The 23,667-nt window shown below is 39.0% G+C and overlaps 1 protein-coding gene and 1 long non-coding RNA gene across 3 annotated transcripts; one reads left to right on the top strand and one right to left on the bottom strand.

The window, feature by feature from the left end:
• Positions 1 to 3,625: 3,625 nt before the first annotated feature.
• On the top strand, positions 3,626 to 7,999 carry LOC138356243 (uncharacterized). 2 transcript variants are annotated; one of them, XM_069312074.1, is made up of 6 exons: positions 3,626 to 4,171; positions 5,237 to 5,447; positions 5,953 to 6,006; positions 6,442 to 6,500; positions 7,222 to 7,297; positions 7,858 to 7,999. In XM_069312074.1, the coding sequence occupies exons 2-6, from the start codon at positions 5,375 to 5,377 to the stop codon at positions 7,905 to 7,907; spliced, it is 312 nt and encodes a 103-aa protein (XP_069168175.1). In that variant the 5' UTR covers positions 3,626 to 4,171; positions 5,237 to 5,374; the 3' UTR covers positions 7,908 to 7,999. The 2 variants fall into 2 exon arrangements, with proteins under 2 accessions (XP_069168175.1, XP_069168176.1); XM_069312075.1 differs by lacking the exon at positions 3,626 to 4,171 and adding an exon at positions 4,237 to 4,493.
• LOC138356244 (uncharacterized) lies at positions 7,827 to 22,241 on the bottom strand. The gene is made up of 4 exons (XR_011224302.1): positions 21,888 to 22,241; positions 18,774 to 18,936; positions 17,430 to 17,528; positions 7,827 to 7,925 (listed from the first exon to the last, which is right to left on the bottom strand). It is a non-coding gene; the product is annotated as an uncharacterized lncRNA (long non-coding RNA).
• Between the last annotated feature and the right edge of the window lie 1,426 nt (positions 22,242 to 23,667).

Genomic DNA, 23,667 nt, shown 5'->3' with positions numbered 1-23,667 from the left:
AAAGTTTCAATAATACCTTTATTTGATTTTTTTGTATTATTTTCTACCACAGACGTGGCCACACATTAACAATGCTAACCATCATATATACATTTTCTTCAGTCCGCCATGGACTCTAACCCTTTCCACTACCGCCCACAAGATGGGTATAGGGTGCATAATATAAGAACTAAACTAACTCCATTGATAGGGTTAGAGATTTGTTAAACATATAGTTCAGGGATTTATTGAACAATCAACCACATAAGGTGATTGTAGTGTTTTTAAAATGCTAGGCTAAGCTACATACGTAAATACACAGATTTACGTATGCCCTACATAAAGTGTTCGATGTGTCTTTTACATAGTGTCATTAACGTGCATTTACAAAGGTGAAATTGAATTCTGAACACATACATACACATATATTTGTCTCTTTTACTCTGACAAGGTGAGATAACTGATAGAGAAACTAGTGTGCAATTAAGCACTTAATCACTGAAGGTGATTAAGGTGCTTTCACAAGCTCAGGTTATAGAGTTACATCACATACATTCATTGTATAATTGATACGTTACATCGTCAATCTAGGGTACAAGTTCAATATATCATCAAGTGTTCCAGTACTCAAATAGTAATTACACAGTTTAGCATAGCGCTTCATTCATGTATGTAAGAGAGAAGATTGTTCAAATATATTACATGCACATCCGGTACATCGTCCACCTTCTTCTACAGAACCGTCGGTATACCACTGATACACATCGTTACCCATATTCTGAGTACTTTCAGTGATGCTTCACAGTGTTAACTGTTTTAATAATGTAGAGTGTACATTATCTTTCTTGGGTGCATTTACAAAATCAACTGCTAGATCCAAGTTATCCCATGGAGTAATTGGTTGATTAATCGTTAATTGAGTTGGGTACATATTTAATATTTTGATGGAGTTGGCTACCTTGTAGAACCAAAATGCATTCACGCCGAAAACTGTGCTAATAGACAAAATTATGTTAGAGATATGGGTCTATAATTATCTGAGTGTGCTTTGGGGATGGGAACAATGACACTGTCCAATCATCAGGTAATACTCCTTCACTTAAACTCATTCTGTACAACACTAAAAGTGGATTACCTGGTACTTGTGAGACTAATCTCAGTAAACTGTAAGTAATACCGTCCTCTTCAGGAGCAGTTGACTTATTTGATTGTGCTACACAGCCTTCCCGGCTTGGTGCCTTCTTTGGTAATTACTTATCAAAGGCAGCTCCATACGAGGAGCTGCCTCGTATGGGCCAATAAGTCTTTTGCAGTTACCTTCATTCTTATGTTCTTACTTACATTTACTGAACTTTATCATCATCATCATCATTTACAGAAAGAAATTAATATAAAAAGTAGTCATTTTAATACACAAAACAGAAGTAGATATTATGTAAATTATGATGCAGGATAGGATCACTATTAAGAACTTAATTATAAACCACAATATGTTTTATATCGTCAGAAATTCTGATACATACCATATATTTTCAAATATTTACAATTAAAGTATTTATTTAGGAAATAAGTATTTTAGTTACCCTAGTTAGCTCTGAGAACACACATTGTTGCAGCAAGAATTTCTTCCCACTAATCTGAGCGATGCTAATGACCCATTGGACTTGTCATGAACAACAATCAACTACAGCACCATCTATATCAGAAGATATTCAAAATATTCTTGATGTCATTCAAATTGTCAATACGAGAACAGAATACATAAGAGTTAGTTTAGTGATGTCAAAGGAATCATATTGACTGACCGAGCCCCATTGTAAATATCCGTGGCTTCCTGACCATAAAGGTACCGCCGCGGATAAGGGTAAGGAGGGTACCGTCGAGGGTAAGACACCGGATGTACCCCATATACAAGCCACACTAGCTATTAGTTCATATAAGCTGACAACTTACCCAAATAAACATTACTTCCTAATTATATATATATACATATATATATATATATATATATATATATATATATATATATATATATATATATATATATATATATATATATATATATATATATATATATATATATATATATATATATATATATTATGTAAATTATGATGCAGGATAGGATCACTATTAAGAACTTAATTATAAACCACAATATGTTTATATATATATCCTACTCACACTCATCCTAGCACAGTAATTTATTGTGCAACCCATACCCATCCTGTTACCAATAGTTTGTGCAACCCATGCTCATCCTGTTACCTTTAGTTTATTGTGAAACCCATACTCATCCTATGAATGGTAATTTATTATGCACCTCATACTCATCCTGTGAGTCATAGGACATTGTGGAACCCTTTCTCATCGTGTGAATCTTTGTTTACTTTGCTTTCCATACTCTGCTCTCCGATAGTTTCTTGTGCAACCCATACCCATGATGTGAGTGGTAGTTTATTGTGTACCCTATACTCATCCTGTGAGTATAGGGTACAAAATGAGTTCATTTGTACTCCATACTCATCAAGAAGTGTATTTTACCAGCATTGTAATATAAATTAAGAATAAAGGCATAATCTTATTATGTACCCATAATAAAAATAAGAGCCATCACACTATAATTTTCATGACAAACGGCCTAGACTCCACTTCCGCCTTCGACAAGCTGCTGCCGGAGGTGGGTATAGTTTATTGTACACTCCCGCACCCCCAGTCCTGGGAAGAGGGGCATTCGAATGTGGACATATGAACCATTACCCCCAACCCTTCCCTCTTAATAATAATTGAAACACTACACTACACACTATATGTTCATTTAATATTTCAAGTATAAGACTCAAGATATATTTAGGATTTAACGATTTAACATTGTCTCAATCATACCTTTATTGCACTTTATCATCATTATTTACAGAAAGAAATTAACATAAAAATGTAGTTAATTTTAACATACAAAACCGAATTTGAACATTGTTAATTTTGATGCAGGATCACTATTAATAAGAGCTTAATTATAAACCACAATATGTTGTATATCATCAGAAATTTGGAAACATAATATATATATATATATATATATATATATATATATATATATATATATATATATATATATATATATATATATATATATATATATATATGTCGTACCTAGTAGCCAGAATGCACTTCTCGGCCTACTATGCAAGGCCCGATTTGCCTAATAAGCCAAGTTTTCCTGAATTAATATATTTTCTCTAATTTTTTTCTTATGAAATGATAAAGCTACCCATTTCATTATGTATGAGGACAATTTTTTTTTATTGGAGTTAAAATTAACGTAGATATATGACTGAACCTAACCAACCCTACCTAACCTAACCTAACCTATCTTTATAGGTTAGGTTAGGTTAGGTAGCCGAAAAAGTTAAGTTAGGTTAGGTTAGGTAGGTTAGGTAGTCGAAAAACAATTAATTCATGAAAACTTGGCTTATTAGGCAAATTGGGCCTTGCATAGTTGTCTGAGAAGTGCGTTCTGGCTACTAGGTACGACATATATATATATATATATATATATATATATATATATATATATATATATATATATATATATATATATATATATATATATATATATATATATATATATATATATATATATATATATATATATATATAAATGGAAATTTAGCACATTTAAATAATGTTATTAAGCTTAAGAATAAATTACATAAAATTAACATAGTAAAATGACTGGGATACAGATGGATCAGTAATCACATTACAAGTCCAATTATTTCCTAACTGAAGTCTGTAACGCACTATCATGTCATATTTCATAATACAAATTAGGTAAGAGATATGCAATATCTCCGGGAGGGAGGCTCCCTGGATATCTGTGGAGGTGCGTGGAGGTCCCCCTGGAGGCCCAAAAGGCCTCCTGGTCGTCCCTAAAGGCCCATGGAGGCCACCCGAATGTTCCTGGAGGAATTACCGTTTGTCCTGGCGCCATCTATGTTTTGACAGCAGTACTACTAATGTTCCCACGTTATATGATGATCTCTATACGGGTGTTACGGTCAGTTGCTCTTCTATGTTTATGGACAACGCAGGTGATTTGAGGCAATTTGCGGAACGAGTGAAATAGTATCGACGCGGTGAGTGATGGAGGAGGATATATACTGCTGTGTACTCGACCAGCGGGTGAGAGGTAAGTTATATCGAACAATTATGGGGAATAGATGGGTTATTTTAAGCGTAGATTGTCAGGTAACCGGTAACTACACAGATGGGGTAGTGTTTTTTTAAGTGTTTATTTACTAAAGTGGAACATTACATTATGCCTTTAGCTGAACAAGTCTACTGGTGGGGGAAGTAGACGGGTTTTATGAAAGTATTTTACCTAAATATTTGTATTTGGTTAACTAGTTCAGCCGTTACCAGGGAGGGTGTTCCTTTAATCTAATCTAAAAATTCTAGCCGGACAAAGTGATTAAATAAAGAAATTGAATAGAACGAAGTGGTTTGCCAAGGTGCTTAACATTTAGTTTAGTTCACTTACTACTTGCTTTAAAGAATGCAAGTTTATCATATTGAATTTACCGTAGTTTTACTGCATTTAATATACAGTTTTTACCCTATTTAATTATGTCTGGTAAAGGCCGGTCGTGGAAAGTTCCTAATATAGCAAGTTTTAAAGGAAAAGTTTGAGTTAACTTTAACGCTTAAGTTAGTGACCAATTAGCTTAGTCTATTGTGAGGAAAGTTACTAGAATCTAACATGGCAAGTGCCATTTCTCTACTTTTTGAGAAACATGACTAGATACATGAATCGCATAGTTTTATTACTAAATGTTCATGGATTAGGTTGCATAGTTGAGGAAATGGTGATAAGGTTTGTGATTTTGTGTACCTTGACTTCATCAGAGATTTTGATAGTGGCGCAAAATTGATAGGGGCTCGGATCATTGGGAATGCTGACTGAAGTTGATTAGGTCATGGCTATACCAAAGGAAATTAGTATAAATGGGGTTAAGTTGGAGGAAGTGTTGTAAGTAGTGCCTAAAAGCTCTCCTTGGACCTCGGTTATTCGCAAGATTATGGTTTAGACTGCAATAGTTGCCGAATTGGCAAATAAAGAATACAGATGCCCTATATAGTTTTGAAATGGTTAAGACTACCAGATGCAGTTTAATGCTGACAAATGTAAGGTTTGGGGGCTAGGTAAAGATGAGATAGATGGTGTAGATTGTTAAGAGTATTAAATTTTTTGCAGGTGGTAAATTCTCCCCGAGGTGGCACTGCTCTCCAGCCTGGGATGTTGATTGGTTAGTCTTCAACTGCCTCCCAACATGGTAGTGAGGTCCTGAGCTGACATGCAGTGAGGAACGTGGAAAGCTTCCTGAATTGGCACATGGTATGCCTCCCTTTCAAACCAGCAGCTGGCACAAATGTTCCAGCTAAGTGGATGAAGCCCACACTAAAATGTAAGTGGTACAGTAAATGGACACCCCCCCCCCCCTCCCTTTTGACACTGAACAGTTGGAAAGGGGGGGGGGGGAGAAAATTACTAAATTTAGTAAAATCACATTGTCTTGGTAGTATAGTTGGGTTAATTATGAATTTTCAGACTAAAAAGCTTGGTACATAATTCAACAGAATAAATTTGTCCTAGTAGTAAGCAGTGGTTGCAAAAGAATAAATTGTATATATGTTTTGTATTGCTTTTATTCAAATGTTATACATGGTTCTTAAATTAAAGTTTGTTTGCAATGTTCCAGAAAAATGTTCATGACTAAAGTTGTTGGAAAATAAAATTTGTATAGGATGTTGACTTGAAATGACTATAGCTCTGTTTGTAATTAAGATGGGACAAAAAGATACTTAGTGTGCCATTTAAAACAGCAACTGTTAAACTGGTGGTTCAGGTATGAACAAAATAACATCGCTATGCATATAACTTTTTAGTAATATTTACTCTTCACATGACAGGTTGTGGAAGGTCCTGGCAACAAAGAGCTGCAGGAAAATACTTGCAGATCTACAGTAAGTAGTGTTGTGTACATTGGAATTAGAGGGTAGAAGTTAATTGCTAAAAACCTATTAAATATTAGGGTATGGAAGTCTAGGCTTAGGCTAGTGGGTACAATATGTGCAAGTTTAGTCCTTTCAGGAATGTATTTAATAGAATGGTATGTTGAAATTGTGAAAATTGCAATGTGGGGCATTAGATCTTAAACAGCATAGTTGAGGGTGTTTTATTAATAATTTTAATGAAATATAAATCTTGTTTAGTTAACATTAAATGTTTGTTAAATACGCTTTAATCTATAAATGTATAACACTGTTAAGGGTAATCATGAGTCAAAGTTAATGGCAGGAAAAGTTTTGTTCTAAGTGATGGTATTTTTCCCTTGAAAGTAAAAAAAAAAATATTCAATGTTTACTTTAGCTTGGTTTTAAATTTATATAGTTTTCCAGAATGTGGTTTGGAAAGTCCAGAAGTCCCTGTGTCAGTTGGAAGAGTTAAACAGAATCAGGTGAGTTGTAGTAAAGGTTAATCTGAATAGATTTGCATAAAAGTAAAAAAAATAGTATTAACTTAAACAATATAGCATTGGCTAAAGATAAATGTAAATTGCCATTGAAGTGCAGTTTTGGATAGTTTCTCAAATGACATTTACTGAAACTTGGCAAATTGATTCCATCAACCCGTTCTCGCAAATTTAATAAGTCAATATTGACTTATTAGTTGCGTACATAGGTGACATACTAAACATAATAGTTTCCCTTGAAAAGCTTCATAGAAAACACCGACCTTACCTAACCTACTTAGTATTTTAAAATAAGCATCTTATAGCTTCGTAATTACAATTGTTACTTAACCTATTATAGGTATAGGTTAGGTAATAAATGTAATTACGAAGCAATAAGATGCTTATCTTAACATACTAAGTAGGTTAGGTAAGGTCGGTGTTTTCTATGAAGCTTTTCAAGGGAAACTATTATGTTAAGTATGTCACCTATGCACATATTTAGTAAGTCAATATTGACTTATTAAATTTGCGAGAACGGGTTGGATTCCATATATATTTATATTGCTAAATTAGATCTTTACTACTGCTACTAGAATATGTAGGAAAGGTAAATTTGTTAAAGAAATTTTTTCCATCTGAATTTGTAAAGTACTGAATGCTAATTTGAAAAGTAAAGCAAGATTGGCTTTAAATCTGAAATTAATTTGTTGAAATATTTTTTCAGGTGAAAGTGATTATGATGCATGGACTGGCTTGGAGTGAGGCTCCTTTACTCTGCAAAAGGAAATCTACAAAAGTGGGTGAGTTTGAATTTGATGTTTTAGCTATATCAATGACCTAATCTTAATTCTCTTATCTAGTCCATTTATAGGTGTGTAACCATGTCCTACTGTTACAACCCACAGGGATTGATGCAGTTTGTACTGATCCTACCCCATTTCATAAAAGGGGACCAGGCAGTCCTGCAGATTTTCCTGGCTTGGCTTTTTCAGAGCTTTGCTCTACTACCCATCTAATGGATGGACTAGATTTGCATAGGTTTAGGGACCCTTAACAATGGTTACATTGTTAATTCTCACAGGGCTTGTTTGCTGAATGGGTGGATGCATCTAAAACTTTAGTGCCTGGCATGCATTGTACAGTGCTTTGAGTAAAGCATATGTACAATGTGTTGAGGACACTAAAGTGGTGGATGTAATGTTCCCATTCAGGGAACAAGCTCTGCTCTGAAACCAGAGGAAGGGATAGGCCTGCTGAGCCTATCTTAAAAGATAGGATGTTAGGATTTTTTGGACTTATTATTAAGCATTGGTGATAATAAAAGTAGTGTCCCTGTTTAATGTTTATTGTTCTTTTACAGGTGATTGTCTCTGGAGTTGTCTTGGCCTTTTGGATCTTCTGTTCATCTAGGAGCATCTGGCCCACAACCTGAAACAGTAATAAATATTAGATGTTATAAATACTATATGTAAAACTTATTAAATAAAACAATTTTAATGAAACTACTTTATATACTTTATCCTGAAATTATGCTGGAAATTATTGTTTACTACTATTGATGCAATGTTTAAACATCTGAAATTTTTTTACTTTGAAAATAAATACTTGGTAAAATTTACACCTATTTGTAACTTGTTACATAGGTGCATGCAAAATGCATTGAAAAGATGTAAAAGTGGACTACCTATTCAATTTACATAAACTAACAAATATTGCAAATTAGTCTGAAATATTGAAGTGGAAGAAACTTCAGTCAATATTTTAGTTTTTATATTTGAAAGAATTTAAAGCTATGCAACACCTAAGCTTTGTACAAATTATGATTAAATTAACTAAAGATCATTGTTAAATTTACAAAACATTAGAAAAGTGACACTGAAGCATCTATACAACATGGTTTTCACAAAGTCTTTGGTAACTTAAATTTAATCAAGGCTCTTAAATGATTTGTCTGCCAAATGTCAGATATTCTGAAATATTTTACCTATATTAAAACCATCATTGTTTGAAAGGGGCAAAACAGATTACTGTCAATTAGTTTGACCTAACATTTGCAAGGTCCTGAAGGAATGGAATTTTTTTTTTTTTTGTAAAACTGTTTGCTAAAAACAAACCCTGCCTAATGAACCTGCTCATTTTTTTTAGAAATGGTAATTGCAACATTACCAAAGACCATTGTTTTAATAGCCAAAGTACCAAATGAAAGACCAAGAAGCAACAAACAGGTACATGGTAGAAAGGACAAAAGAATGGTTACGAGGACCCTTTAACAAATGAAAGAAATGACTGGGAAAAATGCTGTCATACCACAAGGGGTCTTAACCCTTGTCATTTACATCACTGACATTAAATATTACCAACCACAAAAATTGCTGATAACATGTTATTAAAAAAATAAAGAATATAATATTGAGGCCTTAATGCAGATCTCTAACTCTACAAATAGTAACAAGACTGGCAATTTCTTAAAACAAACAAATCCAAGACCTTGCACGTGAGCCAGAACAATCCATATCACAACTACCACATTAAAATGAAACAACAATGAAGGTAAGGTAATTACCAAAAGAAGGCACCAAAGTGCGAAATAATCAGAGGGCGCTAAATATCACCAAGAATGCCAATACGAGAACAAAAACGCACAAGGCGAACGATATCAAAAGTATCCGATTCACCTAGAATTCTATTGAGGGACAAGTGACTGCGAGGGACGGTCGGAAAGCAAAAGACACGCTCGTCCTGGAAGTCAGGACATTCAACAAGGATATGCACAACTGTTAGAGGGACAACGCAATTCGGACAATAAGCAGCAGGGCGGCGCTCCATTAAGTGACCGTGGGTTAAGCGGGTATGACCAACCCACAGCCGTGCCAAAGCAGTGTCCCACCGCCGGTTACGGTGGTAGGAGGAAGGCCACGGGGACACACTAAGTTTGAGAGTATGCAGCTTGTTACCAACCACAGAGGACCAACAACCCTGCCAACAGGGAAGAATGAATAACAGGATAAAAGTTGGAATAAGGCATACCTTTATGGGAGATGGGACAAGAACGGATAGCTTCCTTAGCGGCAGCATCCGCACGCTCATTGAAACACCAATATGGCTGGGAACCCAGCAAAACTCTACTGATTTAAATTTACTAGAAATAAGAAACAGCCAATGTTGAATCTCAATGACCACCGGATGGACAGGATTAAAGGACCCTAGAGCCATGAGGGCACTACGAGAATCAACTACAACCACAAAGGTTGTGGTTGTAGTTGATTCTCTATCCGCTCCCCAAGAAGTATGGGACAAAACCTTAAGGAGGTTAAGGGCCTTAGAGCATTCAACTCGGAGGCAAGAGATAAGGCTGACCAAGACAAACGAGTGTCAAACACTAACCCCAAAAGCTTCGCGGAATCCCTGTACACAATGAGATGACCATAAAGCAACAACAATGAAGTAAAGGTCCTTTCAGTAAGAATCTATCATTCACTGAAAGTTGCTGCAGTTAAAAATAAAAGAAAATACAAGTCCCTAGAAATAAACAAGCAACCATTTTGACTAAGGAAAAGAAGGTAGTTATTCTACTGTATAAATCTAAGTATTCACTTAGATCAGGGGTCTCCAAACTATGGCCCGCGGGCCACATCCGGCCTGCCACATAATTTCATCCGGCCCTCCAAACAAATCCCTGTGTGGTGGCCTTGAAAAAATAATTATGGTACGAATGGCATCGCAGAATTATTCAAAGCTGGGGCTGCTGACTGGTGGCGCTCAACCCGAGTCAGTTTTCCTCTCTCTCGATAGTGTGACGCACAGATACTAATACTGGTAGGTATGTGTTGTGCATTACAACCAATCAGTTGTGTATAACTGTACTGTATATTGTGGGGATGGAGGGCGAGTGGGGCTTCGCTGCTTCCGTTTCAGGGAGCACAAACACTGTACAATATTCTTTTCTCTGTACTTTGACAATGCCTTTATCTTAGTTATACAAAATAGCAATAATACTATTGTAGCCAAAAATATTGCATGTTTAAAATAGTTAAAATGATAACCATTAAGTTTATCAACGAAAGCTGTTGCCATAATATTTACCACTTTATAATAATATGCTATGCTTTTTAACACCACATACAAGCTGTTTTTTTCCTGTAGAATTTATTTCATTTATTTTACCCTTATGTTTTCAGATATGGAAAAGATAAAGAAAAGAAAAGTGGACATTGAGTGCCGTCGGTTCAATGACGAATGGAAGATAAAGTACTTTTTTGTGATAGCAAATGATAAAGCTTTATGCATAATATGTAGAGACAGTGTTGCTGTTCTGAAGGAATACAATATTCGTCGGCACTATGAATCTAAACGTGGCTCAAGTTATTCTCACATCACAGGAGCAGAACGCACTAAAAAGTTTGAATCATTTCAGCACAGTCTGCATTCTCAACAAGCTGTTTTCAGTAAGAAAAAATCTGAAAATGAAACTTCAACTAGAGCCAGTTACAAAGTTGCCTATGTGTTGGCTAAAAAAGGAAAACCTTTCACTGATGGTAGTATCATAAAAGAGTGTATAGTGGAAGCAGCAGGAGAGGTATGTCCAGAAAAAGTAAACCTCTTCAAAATGATAAGTCTTGGGTCAAATACTGTTGCTCGTAGAATTGAAGATTTAGGAGGCGACATAATTCGGCAAATAAAGGAAAAAAACAAAAAGATTTTGTTGGTATTCTCTTGCGTTGGATGAATCAACTGATGTGTGTGATACTTCTCAGCTCTTAGTATTCATTCGTGGTGTTGATAGTGAATTTAATGTGAACCAAGAATTAGCATCAGTTCACAGCATGCACACCACAACAACTGGAGAGGACATTTTCAATGAACTAAGTAAAACTATGACAGAATATAACCTGGAATGAAAACAAGTGCAGTGTGTGACAATTGATGGAGGAAAGAATATGTCTGGGACAAAGAAGGGTTTGGTTGGGCAAATTACAACAGCTTGTGAGGTTGGAGGCTCAAAACCCATTTTTCTGCATTGCCTTATCCATCAACAAGCATTGTGCCTAAAATATGTTGATATGTCTTGTGTCATGAAACCTGTTGTTTCTGTGGTTAATTTCATTAGATCTCATGCACTCAACCATCGCCAGTTCCGTGATTTCTTGAAAGAAATTGATGCGGAGTTTGTTAACTTGCCTTATTATACAGCAGTTAGATGGCTTAGTTGTGGAAAGGTTTTGCTGCATTTCTTTGAGCTCAGATTAGAAATTGATTTATTTCTCACAGAGAAAAATAACCCTCAGCCATTATTATCAGAATGTGAATGGATTTGGAAATTGGCATTTTTTGCAGATATGACAGGTCATATGAATAACTTGAATCTGAAATTGCAAGGCAAAACAAATTTGATCAGTGACTACTTTGTTCATGTCAAGGCATTCAGAGCAAAACTTGCACTACTTGAAGGCCAGGTGAAGGTTAAGAATTTTGCTCATTTTCCATGTTGTGAAAAATTTCATGCAGGAAGTAAAGTTGAATTTCCTTTTTCATTTGCAAATGAAATAATTTCAGATTTGAAAAAACAGTTTCAGAAGCGATTTGCTGACCTTGATGCCAAAGCAAATGAAATCAGGCTCTTTCATAATCCATTTGACTGCAATGCTGAAAATCTTCCAACTCAATTTCAAATGGAAATTATTGATCTCCAGGCAGATGACAGACTGAAAGATAAGTATAGAGAAGGAAATCTGATTGAGTTTTATAAATGCCTGCAGCCAGATCAGTTTCCAAATTCGATAAAGTTTGCTTGTAGTTTTGTGTCCATTTTTGGTTCAACATACTTGTGTGAACAAACTTTTTCCAAAATGAAGTATGTGAAATCTAACTATCGAGCAAATTTGTCTGATGATCACTTGAAATCAATTCTTACAATTGGCTCATCTAATCTGGAACCTGATTTTAATGAAATTTTGAAGTCAAAACAACAGTATCATTCGTCACACTAATTTGGTTGCATAAAACTAAAGGCAGGAATCTATTTAGTTTACCCTGATTTTTTCCAAAAAGATATGTTTGAATTTTTCCATGTTTATACTTTAATATTTGAGGAAATTAAATTACTGGCACTGATTTGTTTTTTGTTTTTTTTTCATTTTTTATTCCTCCGGCCCGCATAAATATGGGAAATATATAATGTGGCGCTTACATTGAAAAGTTTGGAGACCCCTGACTTAGATAACTGTATCCAAGCATAGAGGTTCCCCCCCCCCCCTTCCCTTTCAGAAAAACATCTACTTTCGAAAAAGTTTAACATTGCCCAACAAAAATGATTCCAGAACTAAATTGCCTAATACCAGGAACAACTGAGAGCCATGACAAACACTGCAACCCTCTCCTACCCCCAAGTCTTATGCTATTTATGATCCAAGGTAATTTGACATACTATACTGTACTTCCTACAGACGAGTCTAGTGAGAGGGTGATCTCCTGGCGATTAAATTGAAGCACGATACAGGTGTCAACGAACATCAGTCAGCCCACTTGTCAGCACAGTGGATAACTAATGACATCATAATCTGCAGTGTTGTATGCCTCCCTGTGGCCATTTAAATCAATAAAACACAGGGTTGTGGCAATGTTTACAGCATAAGGCAAGGTATAGAGGAATCCTGGAATGCCATGTAATGTGTAGTCCTTGAATGTGCTTTAGGCAACCAAATTGAATAACAACATTTCTGGTGTTCGGCTATATAATCCGAGTTTCTCATTCGGTATGATGTTTTAAACCTAAATAGGAATTCACTTTAAAGGTCAATTTATTTGCAAAGTGCTAACCAGATTCCAAATTACTGAGCTCTGAAAATACTACAAGGCAAGTTTAACCGAATGAGTGTTTGCCTATCCATACCCCCATGAGGTATGTGACAACACTGAATAAAGAAAGGGTCTTTGAGCATTCACCGTGCAGGTATTAATATAATTGTACAATGGTGCTTGGTGGATGATATTTCCTATTAAAACTCATTGGACAACTGTTTGTATTAGACATTTTAAACCTACAAATGGTAGCCCTAGATATCGCACTACAGTATTAATTACAAGATGAACAATGTAAAATCAATACCACAACAGCAAAGGATGACAATGGCTTTTCAACAACCGACAAACACACAGGTCTAACACCAGCCATCCCGAGAGAGGACGTCCCAAGCATGTACACCCCACAACTTTACATCACCTTTGCTACCTCACGCGAGCACGCAACAGCATGAGGATGCCATACTCCCAAACCAACTCCATGCACTTTGAGGCTTTAACAACTCAACATTTAAAAAGTTGATTTAAAAAATCAAACACCTGAATTTTTCCCGAATTAAATTTACTAGGGAAATGCACACCAAGCCATGAAACTTACAATGAAGATGAACAAACTACACACAACTGTCACCAAACTTCCACATACCACCCCCCTCTCACTCCTGCCCTCCCTCCTTAGGTGCTCTGATTGGCTGAGCACCTGAGCCACCACCACTCGCCTCTTGTTGTGAGAGCCTAAAGCATGTTTGGTTGCACTTTAAAAGTTCCCGAGTGTACTCGCCTAATTGTGAGTACCGCCTGCCCGGTTCACCATTTTGTTTTTCAATCTACCTCAATTTACCCCTTTACAGTCAAATATTATGCAAAATTCTGTTTAAGACTTGTCCCTTCTTAACTTAAATAACTGCTTTGGCCATCTGCAATCTTTCTAGGTGGGTAAAAATGACTCTTGAGGCCAGAAAGGACTTATCACACGGCGATCATAACAATACGGTACACACACAAAATCACAACCTGATATACACCGAGCAGAAAATCCACTGGAGCTGTGATGCGACGTAAACCCTTGCCCAAGGCACTGGCAGCTGCATACTCTACCACAGTATATTACTGACTTTGTAAAAGTCTTACAACCGGATTTCCCCATAAATCACAGCAAGTTTTGAGGCCCCTCCTTGAGTCAACGTCTTACGTAAGACCTACAAGCACTCAGGTGAAGGCTGAAGAAGCAGTTCAACACCATACGCCCCAACTTCAAATACACAGTTGAGAGGCGGGACCAAAACGTGATTTTCTGTGTGTGCCTGAAGTTGGGGCATACGGTCTTGCTTCACCCTTCACTTTACCCTTCACCGGCGTACTTCAGGGGTTTTATTTAATACTTGGACTGGCTTCAGTAGGGCCTCCAGAATTTCTGTGGCTTCACAAGTGTCACGTGAATCCCCTGCATAGCAGTGGAACTGCCTTTTCCCTTCACCTTCAATACCTCTGCACTGGAAGTATACATCTACACCAGCCCAGAAGAGTCATCAGTCCTGCCACCTCTCCATACCCCCCAGGGCCTGGCACGGCCTGGTACGACTCAGAGGCAAGCCGGGCGCCACTGCTAACTGGCAGTTTGTCCCCACAAACAAGCAGTTAGCCGCCTTCAACTGACAGTGGTACAGCTCAACACAAAGGCACCGCCAGCCACAACGAGCATTTTGCTAGTTGACCGGATGTCCACCTCGTGTTGACACTGGATGAGTCATCACCGCCGGACTATATAAAGAGCGCTGCCTCCCTGGAGAGGCAATCTCTCCCTTAGTGCTCTAGGATCACCTTGGTGTCTCTAACCCGTCGTCCACTTCCAGCCAACGTCGTGTGACTGATGCCATGGTGGTATGGTAGCTGTCTTCAGAACACCAGTATATCTTCATACTTTTATTCATTGCTTATAGTTTATTTTTTGCATTTAAGGTCATACTAACTTGTTCACCTTTGCATTACATGATAGTCAAGTATTGTCATGTGTTATTTTTGTTCATTACTATTTCAGTAAATTGTTTAATTATTTATTTGATAATTTTCATTTGTTTCCACCTGCAACTTACACACTGCAAGGCCAATAGCAGCATTTCTTTCATTTATGTGAGGGAGAGCCATACCATCTTGGTTCAGTATAGCTGTGATACCATAACCCGTCACACAAGATATCCAGTTGTAAGACTTTTACCATCAGTGGTGGTAGAGTATGCAACTGGCAATGCCTTTGTTACAGGTTCGCTTCATCTCACAGCCCCAGTGGATTTTCTCACACATTTGAATACATGAAACAACTTTATTTGATACATTCCAAACCAAAGTACTGTACAGTACAGTAATTATCAAACCATCAAATGTGTGGGATAATCATAGTGCGCTAAATATCACTAACGTCGCCAATACAAGAACAAAAACGCATACGGCGAACAATATCAAAGGTATTGAATTTACCAAGAATTTTATCGAGGGACAATTGATCCCTCGATAAACAATTCCCGACAATGGTCGGGAAGCAAGACACGTAAGTCCTGGAAGTCAGGACATGTAGAGACAACGGTTTGGACAATAAGAAGCAGCGCTCCATTAAGTGCCTGTGAGTTAAACGTGTATGACCAATATACAACCTCGCCAGAGCCGTTTCCCACCACCAACTACGGTGGTAGGAGGAAGGCCACGGGAACACACTACTCTTAAGAGCACGCAATTTGTTACCAGTAACCGAAGACCAACAACCCTGACAACTGGGCAAGAATGGGGAAATGAATAACTGGGTAAAAGTCATAATAAGGAATACCTTTACGGGAGATGGGACAGATGCGGATAGCTTCCTTAGCGGCAGTGTCCGCACGCTCATTTAAGAACGCACCAATATGGGTGGGAATCCAGCGAAATTCCACTGTCTTAAATCTATTGGAGATAAGAAACAGCCAATGTTGAATTTCAACTACCAAAGGATGGACTGGATTAAAGGATTCTAGAGCCATGAGGGCACTGCAAGTGTCAACTACAAACACAGAGGAGGATTGACAGCGAGAAAAGAGTTGATGAAGAGCATAGAGAATAGCATAAAGTTCTGCCATGAAGATGCTAGTCTCCGGAGGCAGGAGACACAAAGGTGCAGTCAGGAAAAACAACAGAGTAGCCTACACCATCTGCAGACTTAAGACCCATTGGTGAAGACAGAAATAGAGTGGAAGTGTGAAGAAAAGTGTTCAAGGAAAAGGTGATTTAGAACTGTAGGAGGGGTAAAAGTTTTAGTCATGTGGGTCAAGGCTTACAGAATTTAGGAACGGGGACCCCTCCATAGGGGCAAAGATGGAATGACACGAGGGGAAATATTGGTAACACAAACTGAAAGAGCATTTTGTAAGAGAGACAACCGTACAGAAAGAGATAGGTGGTGAAGGGGAACAGGAACCACAGGATGGGTAAAGGTCAAGGCATGACATAAGCAAGAGTGAGGGTGCTGTAAGGACCGTGCAAGGTGGAGAAGACAGTAGCGATCATGGCGATCCTGTAGAAACAGGACGCCAGTTTCAACATACAGGCTTAGGGTAGGTGTCGAAGGAAAGGTACCAGAGCCGAGCCGTAACCCAGTATGATGCAGTGTGTCCGGATGGTGAAGGGTAGAAGGAGAAGCAGACGAGTAAACGGGGCCATAATCGAGTTTAGACAGAACGAGAGAGGAATGTAAAGAGAGGAGCAGTGTCGATTAGCTCCCCAAGAAGTATGGGACATGACCTAAAGTTAGTTAAGGGCCTTAGAGCATTCAACTCGGACAGTAAAAAATATGGGGCGACAAAGACAAACGAGTGTCAAAGATTAGCCCTAAAAGCTTTAGCAGATTCTTTGTACAAAAGGGGATGACCCCTGTTACCTAACAGTAAATAGGTATCTGGGAGTTAGCTGTTACAGGCTGCTTCCTAGGGGGGTGCGTGTGTGGGAGAAAAAAAAATTTAGTAGTTAACCACTGAACTGCTCTGTCTCCAAATAACACCCTGGTGCACAAGAAATAAATTCTTTCCAAAAATTTTGTTTCTCTTCTTATATTGTTAAAATGCAGAGTCTGATCACGGGGAAACTAAACAAAAAATATTGTATGTGACTTACTTTAGCTGCGATGGAGCTGGGAAGTTGAGCAAATTATGGGCGCTGAGCGTTGGAGCGATGGGGGTCTGTCGGCCCCGCCACCCCGTGCGACGGCAGTTGCTGCGAATAAAATGTTGCGCAATTATTTTGAAGTTTCTCATTCATTTCTTCTTTTTTTTTGCTGTAATATTATTTAAAAGTGTGTAATTTGTGGAATTTATATAATTCAAAGTATAGAACATCGCTATGCTCAAAATTATGGGCCTCATATATGCGACATATTCTACAATCAAACAGTGTTTTTGCTGTTATTACACTATATACACACATTGTATATACCCATCTACGTATGTATTCACCATAACGATCCACTATGTTGGTATGGTGAGCCCAAAAAACATGAGTGAGCTGCCACACCCTGCCAGTCCTCCCTCCCTCCTCCAACACATTACTCGCCAACATTCCTCCTCCCAAAATACTGTTATTGTGTTTATTACACTATTTACACACGTTATGTATAAGTATGTACATGTTTTATTCATGTACATACGTACATACTTCCATCTCCTCACCTCTCTCTCTTGCCTACTTAATGCTCTTGCTTCCCTCATCTCATCACAATCGACTTTATAATGGTCCAGGACGGATCGAAATGTCGTCGTCTATTCAATTTCCAGTGTGTGGTTTGGTCAACAATGAAATCTTCATGCAAGATCTTATAAAGAAAACCCCTAGAACGAGTTTTGTAGATACGAAAGAGTTTAAGGTGAGTAGGGGATGGTTTGAGAAATTTTGAAAAAAGACGTGGTATTCATAGTGTTGTGAGGCATGGTGAGGGTGCCAGCTCAGACAAAGTAGGGGCTGAAAGATTTGTTCATGATTTTAAAGATTTTGTAGATACTGTATTGATGGATATATTCCACAACAAGTGTTTAATTGTGAGGAGACATGGCTATTCTGGAAAAAATTGCCGAAGAGGACATACATTACCCAAGAGGAGACGTCACTGCCCGGACACAAGCTAACTTGGGCTAACTTGTGTCAGGATAGGCTAACTCTTGTGCTGTGTGGCAATTTGAAAATTAAACCCTTGCTCGTGTATCATTCCGAAAATCCAAGAGTTTTAAAAAATATATGATGTGCAGAAAAACTGTGATGTGGAGTGGTTTGCCCTGCCACCAAAAAATATCTGCAAGAGAAAAGTTTGACACTCAAGGTCCTGCTTCTCGACAATGCTCCTGCTCATCCTCCAGACTTGGAGGATGCATTGTTGGGGCCACTTTTTTTTTTTTAGGGATATTCCTACATGAGCCCTGAGTTTCTGGCTAATGTACCAATGACATGAAGGAGGAGTTTTCAACCTACCTTGTGTTAGGTGTGCAGAGGTCAATGGTTGAACATAATGTCAGGAGCAAAGGGGGGCCTTTGCCTCTTCGAACACAATTGCGACCATCTTCATCTCTTCGAACTATCCTAAATGCTCTCTTCACCTGTCTGACCAAATTGGGTGTCCAGACCACCTTTGAATCTGAAATTGTAAAATAAATAGCAATTTCAGAATATTCAGTCCATTTATACTAACAAAATTATACATACAGTACTGTAATTGAAATTTTACAGAATGATAAAGGCAATTTAGCAACTTTGTTAAAATGCACATGGGGGAAATACATGAAAATAGGTTAATATTGTTTGTAAGGTTGATGGGAAATGTTTATTACTTTTATGATTTAAAAGATGTATAGCCCTAATACTCCATCCTGGGTGCATTCCACCAGGTAATGACCACAGCAAAAGTTTTCCACGAGGCTCTATTGTCACACAAACTTTTCACATTTTCAAACTTGATTCATCTTTTCCCCCCCCCCTCGTTCCAGGGGTTTTCTTTAAAAGGTCTTCATGCAAATGCCTTGGTTTCTCACAAATGATGGCCTCTGAAATGCTATCACCTGCTAACTCTTTGTTGTGTATCCAAATTAATAAAAACTTTTTAACATCCTCAAGTGTTTGTGTTCTTTGTTTCGGGATTGTTGATATGCCTTTTGCCACTTTAATGTTCATAATGTCCTTTTCTTAGCAAGTACAGTGCATATTGTTGACATAGATTTGTTGTACTGCCTAGCTAGTTCAACAACCCGTGCACCATTTTGATGTTTATGAATGCTCTCTTGTTTTTCCTCTATGGTCATTCTCACATGTGTTTTCTTGGCTTGAACCTTACCACTGGCTTTCTTGGGACTCATGGCAAGATATATCATAACAAATTTTATGTTCAAATAGCCAAAAATCCCAAAACAAATGTAATGCTTTACAAAGAATTCAGGCGCGATACTTACTAGGCAAGAGACACTGGTAAACTGAGGCGCGATCACCATGCCACCACGCGCTAGGTCAGCCCATACGTATATCAACAAACTCCTTTCCCGAGGCAAAGTTTGTAACCCGATTCAAATTTTTCGAAGAAATTAGGCTCGTAACCCGAAAAGTTCATAAATATTCATTCGTAAGTCGAGGTGTCACTATATATAACTAAAAAATTAAACTCAGGATTACTTTCAACCCCCACCCCGTTTGCTCGACTCCATTGCCACCTACCTTCACCCCCCTCTATGATGTACTCTTCCATAGACACCTACCTTTGCCCCCCTCCTCCCCTCTACTCCTCCATCATCACCTACCTTCACACCCCCTCCCTTCTCCTCCTCCATCGTCACCTTCCTTTCACCCTCCTCTATGATGTACTCTTCCATAGACACCAACGTTCACTGCATATAATGCTCCCCTCTACTCCTCCATCGTCACCTACTTTCACCCCCCCCCCCCCTCCGCTCTACTCCTCCAGGGTCGCAGACAATTTCACGAGCGTGAGAACTACGAGTTCTCTAACTACTCTCACACTCCTACTCTCTCACCAGTGAGGGGGAGGGAAGGAGGGAGGAAATGAAGGAAGAAAGGTGGGGGAGAGAGAATAGGCAGGGGGGAGGAGGGCCTAGATACATTTCTTCCATATAGATAGGTAGACTGAGGGAGAGCTGCTTGCCAAGAGCCCTATCAGACAGGCTTCCTATTCCTCAACCCTCCCTAATATGCCACATCCTGGTCAGGACAACTTGCTCGAATGTTATTCTTGGTGTGACTCGAGAACTGACCTCGAGGCGGGGCATGGGCATGGATTATCTCCCTGGGGCACGCACCTCCCTGCCCCAGCTCTCTCTCTCTCACATAATCTATCAAGGGTCTAACATGAGGTCATTGTGCCTACCAGAAGCGTATATGTCCAAGGCTGGCCACCTGTCTGGACCATTCAAATGTATAAACACGTAATTAGTCTATTAAAATTATATATAATGCTACAATTATAAATTAATTTGTTCATGGTCATTCGTTTATCAGTATTTTAATATGAGGTATATATACGCATGTATGTATACGTTGACGTACACATATATGATTATGTGTATAGAATGATTATGATTATGTGTAATCATATATGATTATATCTAATGGAATGCATTAGTAAGTGATGTGGTGGAGGCTGACTCCATACACAGGTTCAAGTGTAGATATGATAGAGCCCAATAGGCTCAGAAACCTGTACACCTGTTGATTGACGGTTGAGAGGTGGAACTAAAGAGCCAGAGCTCAACCCCAGCAAGCACAATTAGGCGAGTATATGAATGAATGCACATGTACACTTTCAAATGAATTAAGATACCTTGAGATACACAATGACTTAGTTTAAATAGTTTAAACACATTATGGTACTGATTTTGACATGCTGATGTCTGGAAGGGAGAGGGGGTGTGGGGGGTGTATATATTGTCTGAGGTGGAGGACCTAGAGGAGGGGGTCAGTGGAAGGATGGTGGCTGGAGGGATGCCATTGTTCTAATGGTTATGAAAACAATTATTGATGGCAGGAATTCAGTGGGTGTGTACTTCACCCGCACCATCACCATACTGTGCCCTGCTACAACCCCCCCCCCCCACTCCACCCATGCTGTGTGCGGCGTATTACACATTATGGGATAACCGACTGTCTGTCCATTCCTGTCTGCTCGTTATGCTGCCCTTCCTTTTGAAAATTGTCTGCTTTATCGACTTCCTTCAAGACCACACATTAGCCTCTTATCACGCCCTCTTACCACTCTCAGGGAGCCGGCTCTTCTATACAATAGTTACCACTCAGTCCCCAAGGTGAAAGTGTGTCCGGGCATATGACTTGTTACGTGTACTTATTTGCGATTCGTTTGGGCTGTCATGTGTGGTGATTAGTGTTGGGTAAGGCTAGGCCAGGTCAGGTCAGACTAGGTCAGGTCAGACTAGGCCAGGTCAGACTAGGCTAGGTAAGGCTAGGCTAGGCCAGGTCAGGTCAGACTAGGCCAGGTCAGACTAGGCTAGGCCAGGTCAGGTCTGGCTAGGCCAGGTCAGGCCAGGCCAGGCTTGGCAGGGTGAGAGAAGTAAAGCGGCAGGTACTTACGTTTCCGAGAAAGTAGCGGCGGTAGTATATTGTTGATTTAGATTCGACGACATCCTGAAGCTAGTTAGTGGCGGCCTCATCGCTCTCGAACTTCTTGTTGTTGTAGGGGATACGAGGCACACCCAATATCCCCCTTACATTGATCACATCGCACACTAATATTTTTACTATTTCCGACACCAGATTTGTCTGTTTCGTATATGTATAATTGTTCAATATTAAAACCACAATAGAATGCTCTAAGTACTTTCGTATATTAATACATCTTCAGAAGGAATGGTTCGCTCTGAAGATGTATTAATATAAGAAAGTACTAAAGGAAATTCCTGTTTCAATTCTTCCTTCGTGGTCTGACACTCTTATTATATATTGTATATACTGAATTATATATACTATGCTTATATATTTTATTAAATATGACCGAAAAAGTAAGATTAATAATTCTAACACGAATTTTCTCAATCTTTCGTACATTATGCTTCACCCTAGTGCCATATCTGAACTTTTTCAAGCTTCGCCTTGTGCTTGACAAGGTACGGACTCCATGCTGGGGCCACATACTCCAGGATTGGTCTTACATATGTGGTATAGAAGGTTCTGAATGATTCCTTACACAGGTTCCTGAAGGCTGTTCTGATGTTAGCCAGTCTCGCATAATCACACACTCACGTGTGTGTGTGTGTGTGTGTGTGTGTGTGTGTGTGTGTGTGTGTGTGTGTGTGTGTGTGTGTGTGTGTGTGTGTGTGTGTGTGTGTGTGTGTGTGTGTGTGTGTGTGTGTGTGTGTGTGTGTGTGTGTGTGTGTGTGTGTGTGTGTGTGTGTGTGTGTGTGTGTGTGTGTGTGTGTGTGTGTGTGTGTGTGTGTGTGTGTGTGTGTGTGTGTGTGTGTGTGTGTGTGTGTGTGTGTGTGTGTGTGTGTGTGTGTGTGTGTGTGTGTGTGTGTGTGTGTGTGTGTGTGTGTGTGTGTGTGTGTGTGTGTGTGTGTGTGTGTGTGTGTGTGTGTGTGTGTGTGTGTGTGTGTGTGTGTGTGTGTGTGTGTGTGTGTGTGTGTGTGTGTGTGTGTGTGTGTGTGTGTGTGTGTGTGTGTGTGTGTGTGTGTGTGTGTGTGTGTGTGTGTGTGTGTGTGTGTGTGTGTGTGTGTGTGTGTGTGTGTGTGTGTGTGTGTGTGTGTGTGTGTGTGTGTGTGTGTGTGTGTGTGTGTGTGTGTGTGTGTGTGTGTGTGTGTGTGTGTGTGTGTGTGTGTGTGTGTGTGTGTGTGTGTGTGTGTGTGTGTGTGTGTGTGTGTGTGTGTGTGTGTGTGTGTGTGTGTGTGTGTGTGTGTGTGTGTGTGTGTGTGTGTGTGTGTGTGTGTGTGTGTGTGTGTGTGTGTGTGTGTGTGTGTGTGTGTGTGTGTGTGTGTGTGTGTGTGTGTGTGTGTGTGTGTGTGTGTGTGTGTGTGTGTGTGTGTGTGTGTGTGTGTGTGTGTGTGTGTGTGTGTGTGTGTGTGTGTGTGTGTGTGTGTGTGTGTGTGTGTGTGTGTGTGTGTGTGTGTGTGTGTGTGTGTGTGTGTGTGTGTGTGTGTGTGTGTGTGTGTGTGTGTGTGTGTGTGTGTGTGTGTGTGTGTGTGTGTGTGTGTGTGTGTGTGTGTGTGTGTGTGTGTGTGTGTGTGTGTGTGTGTGTGTGTGTGTGTGTGTGTGTGTGTGTGTAAAATATACACTGAGGACAGGCAGCTTGTGCATGTCTATTCGTTAGGTGTATATCGAGGTCCACCTCCAAGGTCGAACTACTGACCTCCACATTCAC

The sequence above is a fragment of the Procambarus clarkii genome, chromosome 71, assembly GCF_040958095.1.
Source record: "Procambarus clarkii isolate CNS0578487 chromosome 71, FALCON_Pclarkii_2.0, whole genome shotgun sequence".
NCBI classification, from domain to species: domain Eukaryota; kingdom Metazoa; phylum Arthropoda; class Malacostraca; order Decapoda; family Cambaridae; genus Procambarus; species Procambarus clarkii.
This window is presented reverse-complemented; position numbering and strand designations above follow the sequence as displayed.

Coding starts and splice junctions, on each gene's coding strand:
- LOC138356243 (XM_069312074.1), top strand. CDS start 5,375: ATGGTATGCCTCCCTTTCAAACCAGCAGCTGGCACAAATGTTCCAGCT. Junction 6,007..6,441: donor AAAATACTTGCAGATCTACA/GTAAGTAGTGTT, acceptor ATAGTTTTCCAG/AATGTGGTTTGGAAAGTCCA. Junction 7,298..7,857: donor AAGGAAATCTACAAAAGTGG/GTGAGTTTGAAT, acceptor GTTCTTTTACAG/GTGATTGTCTCTGGAGTTGT.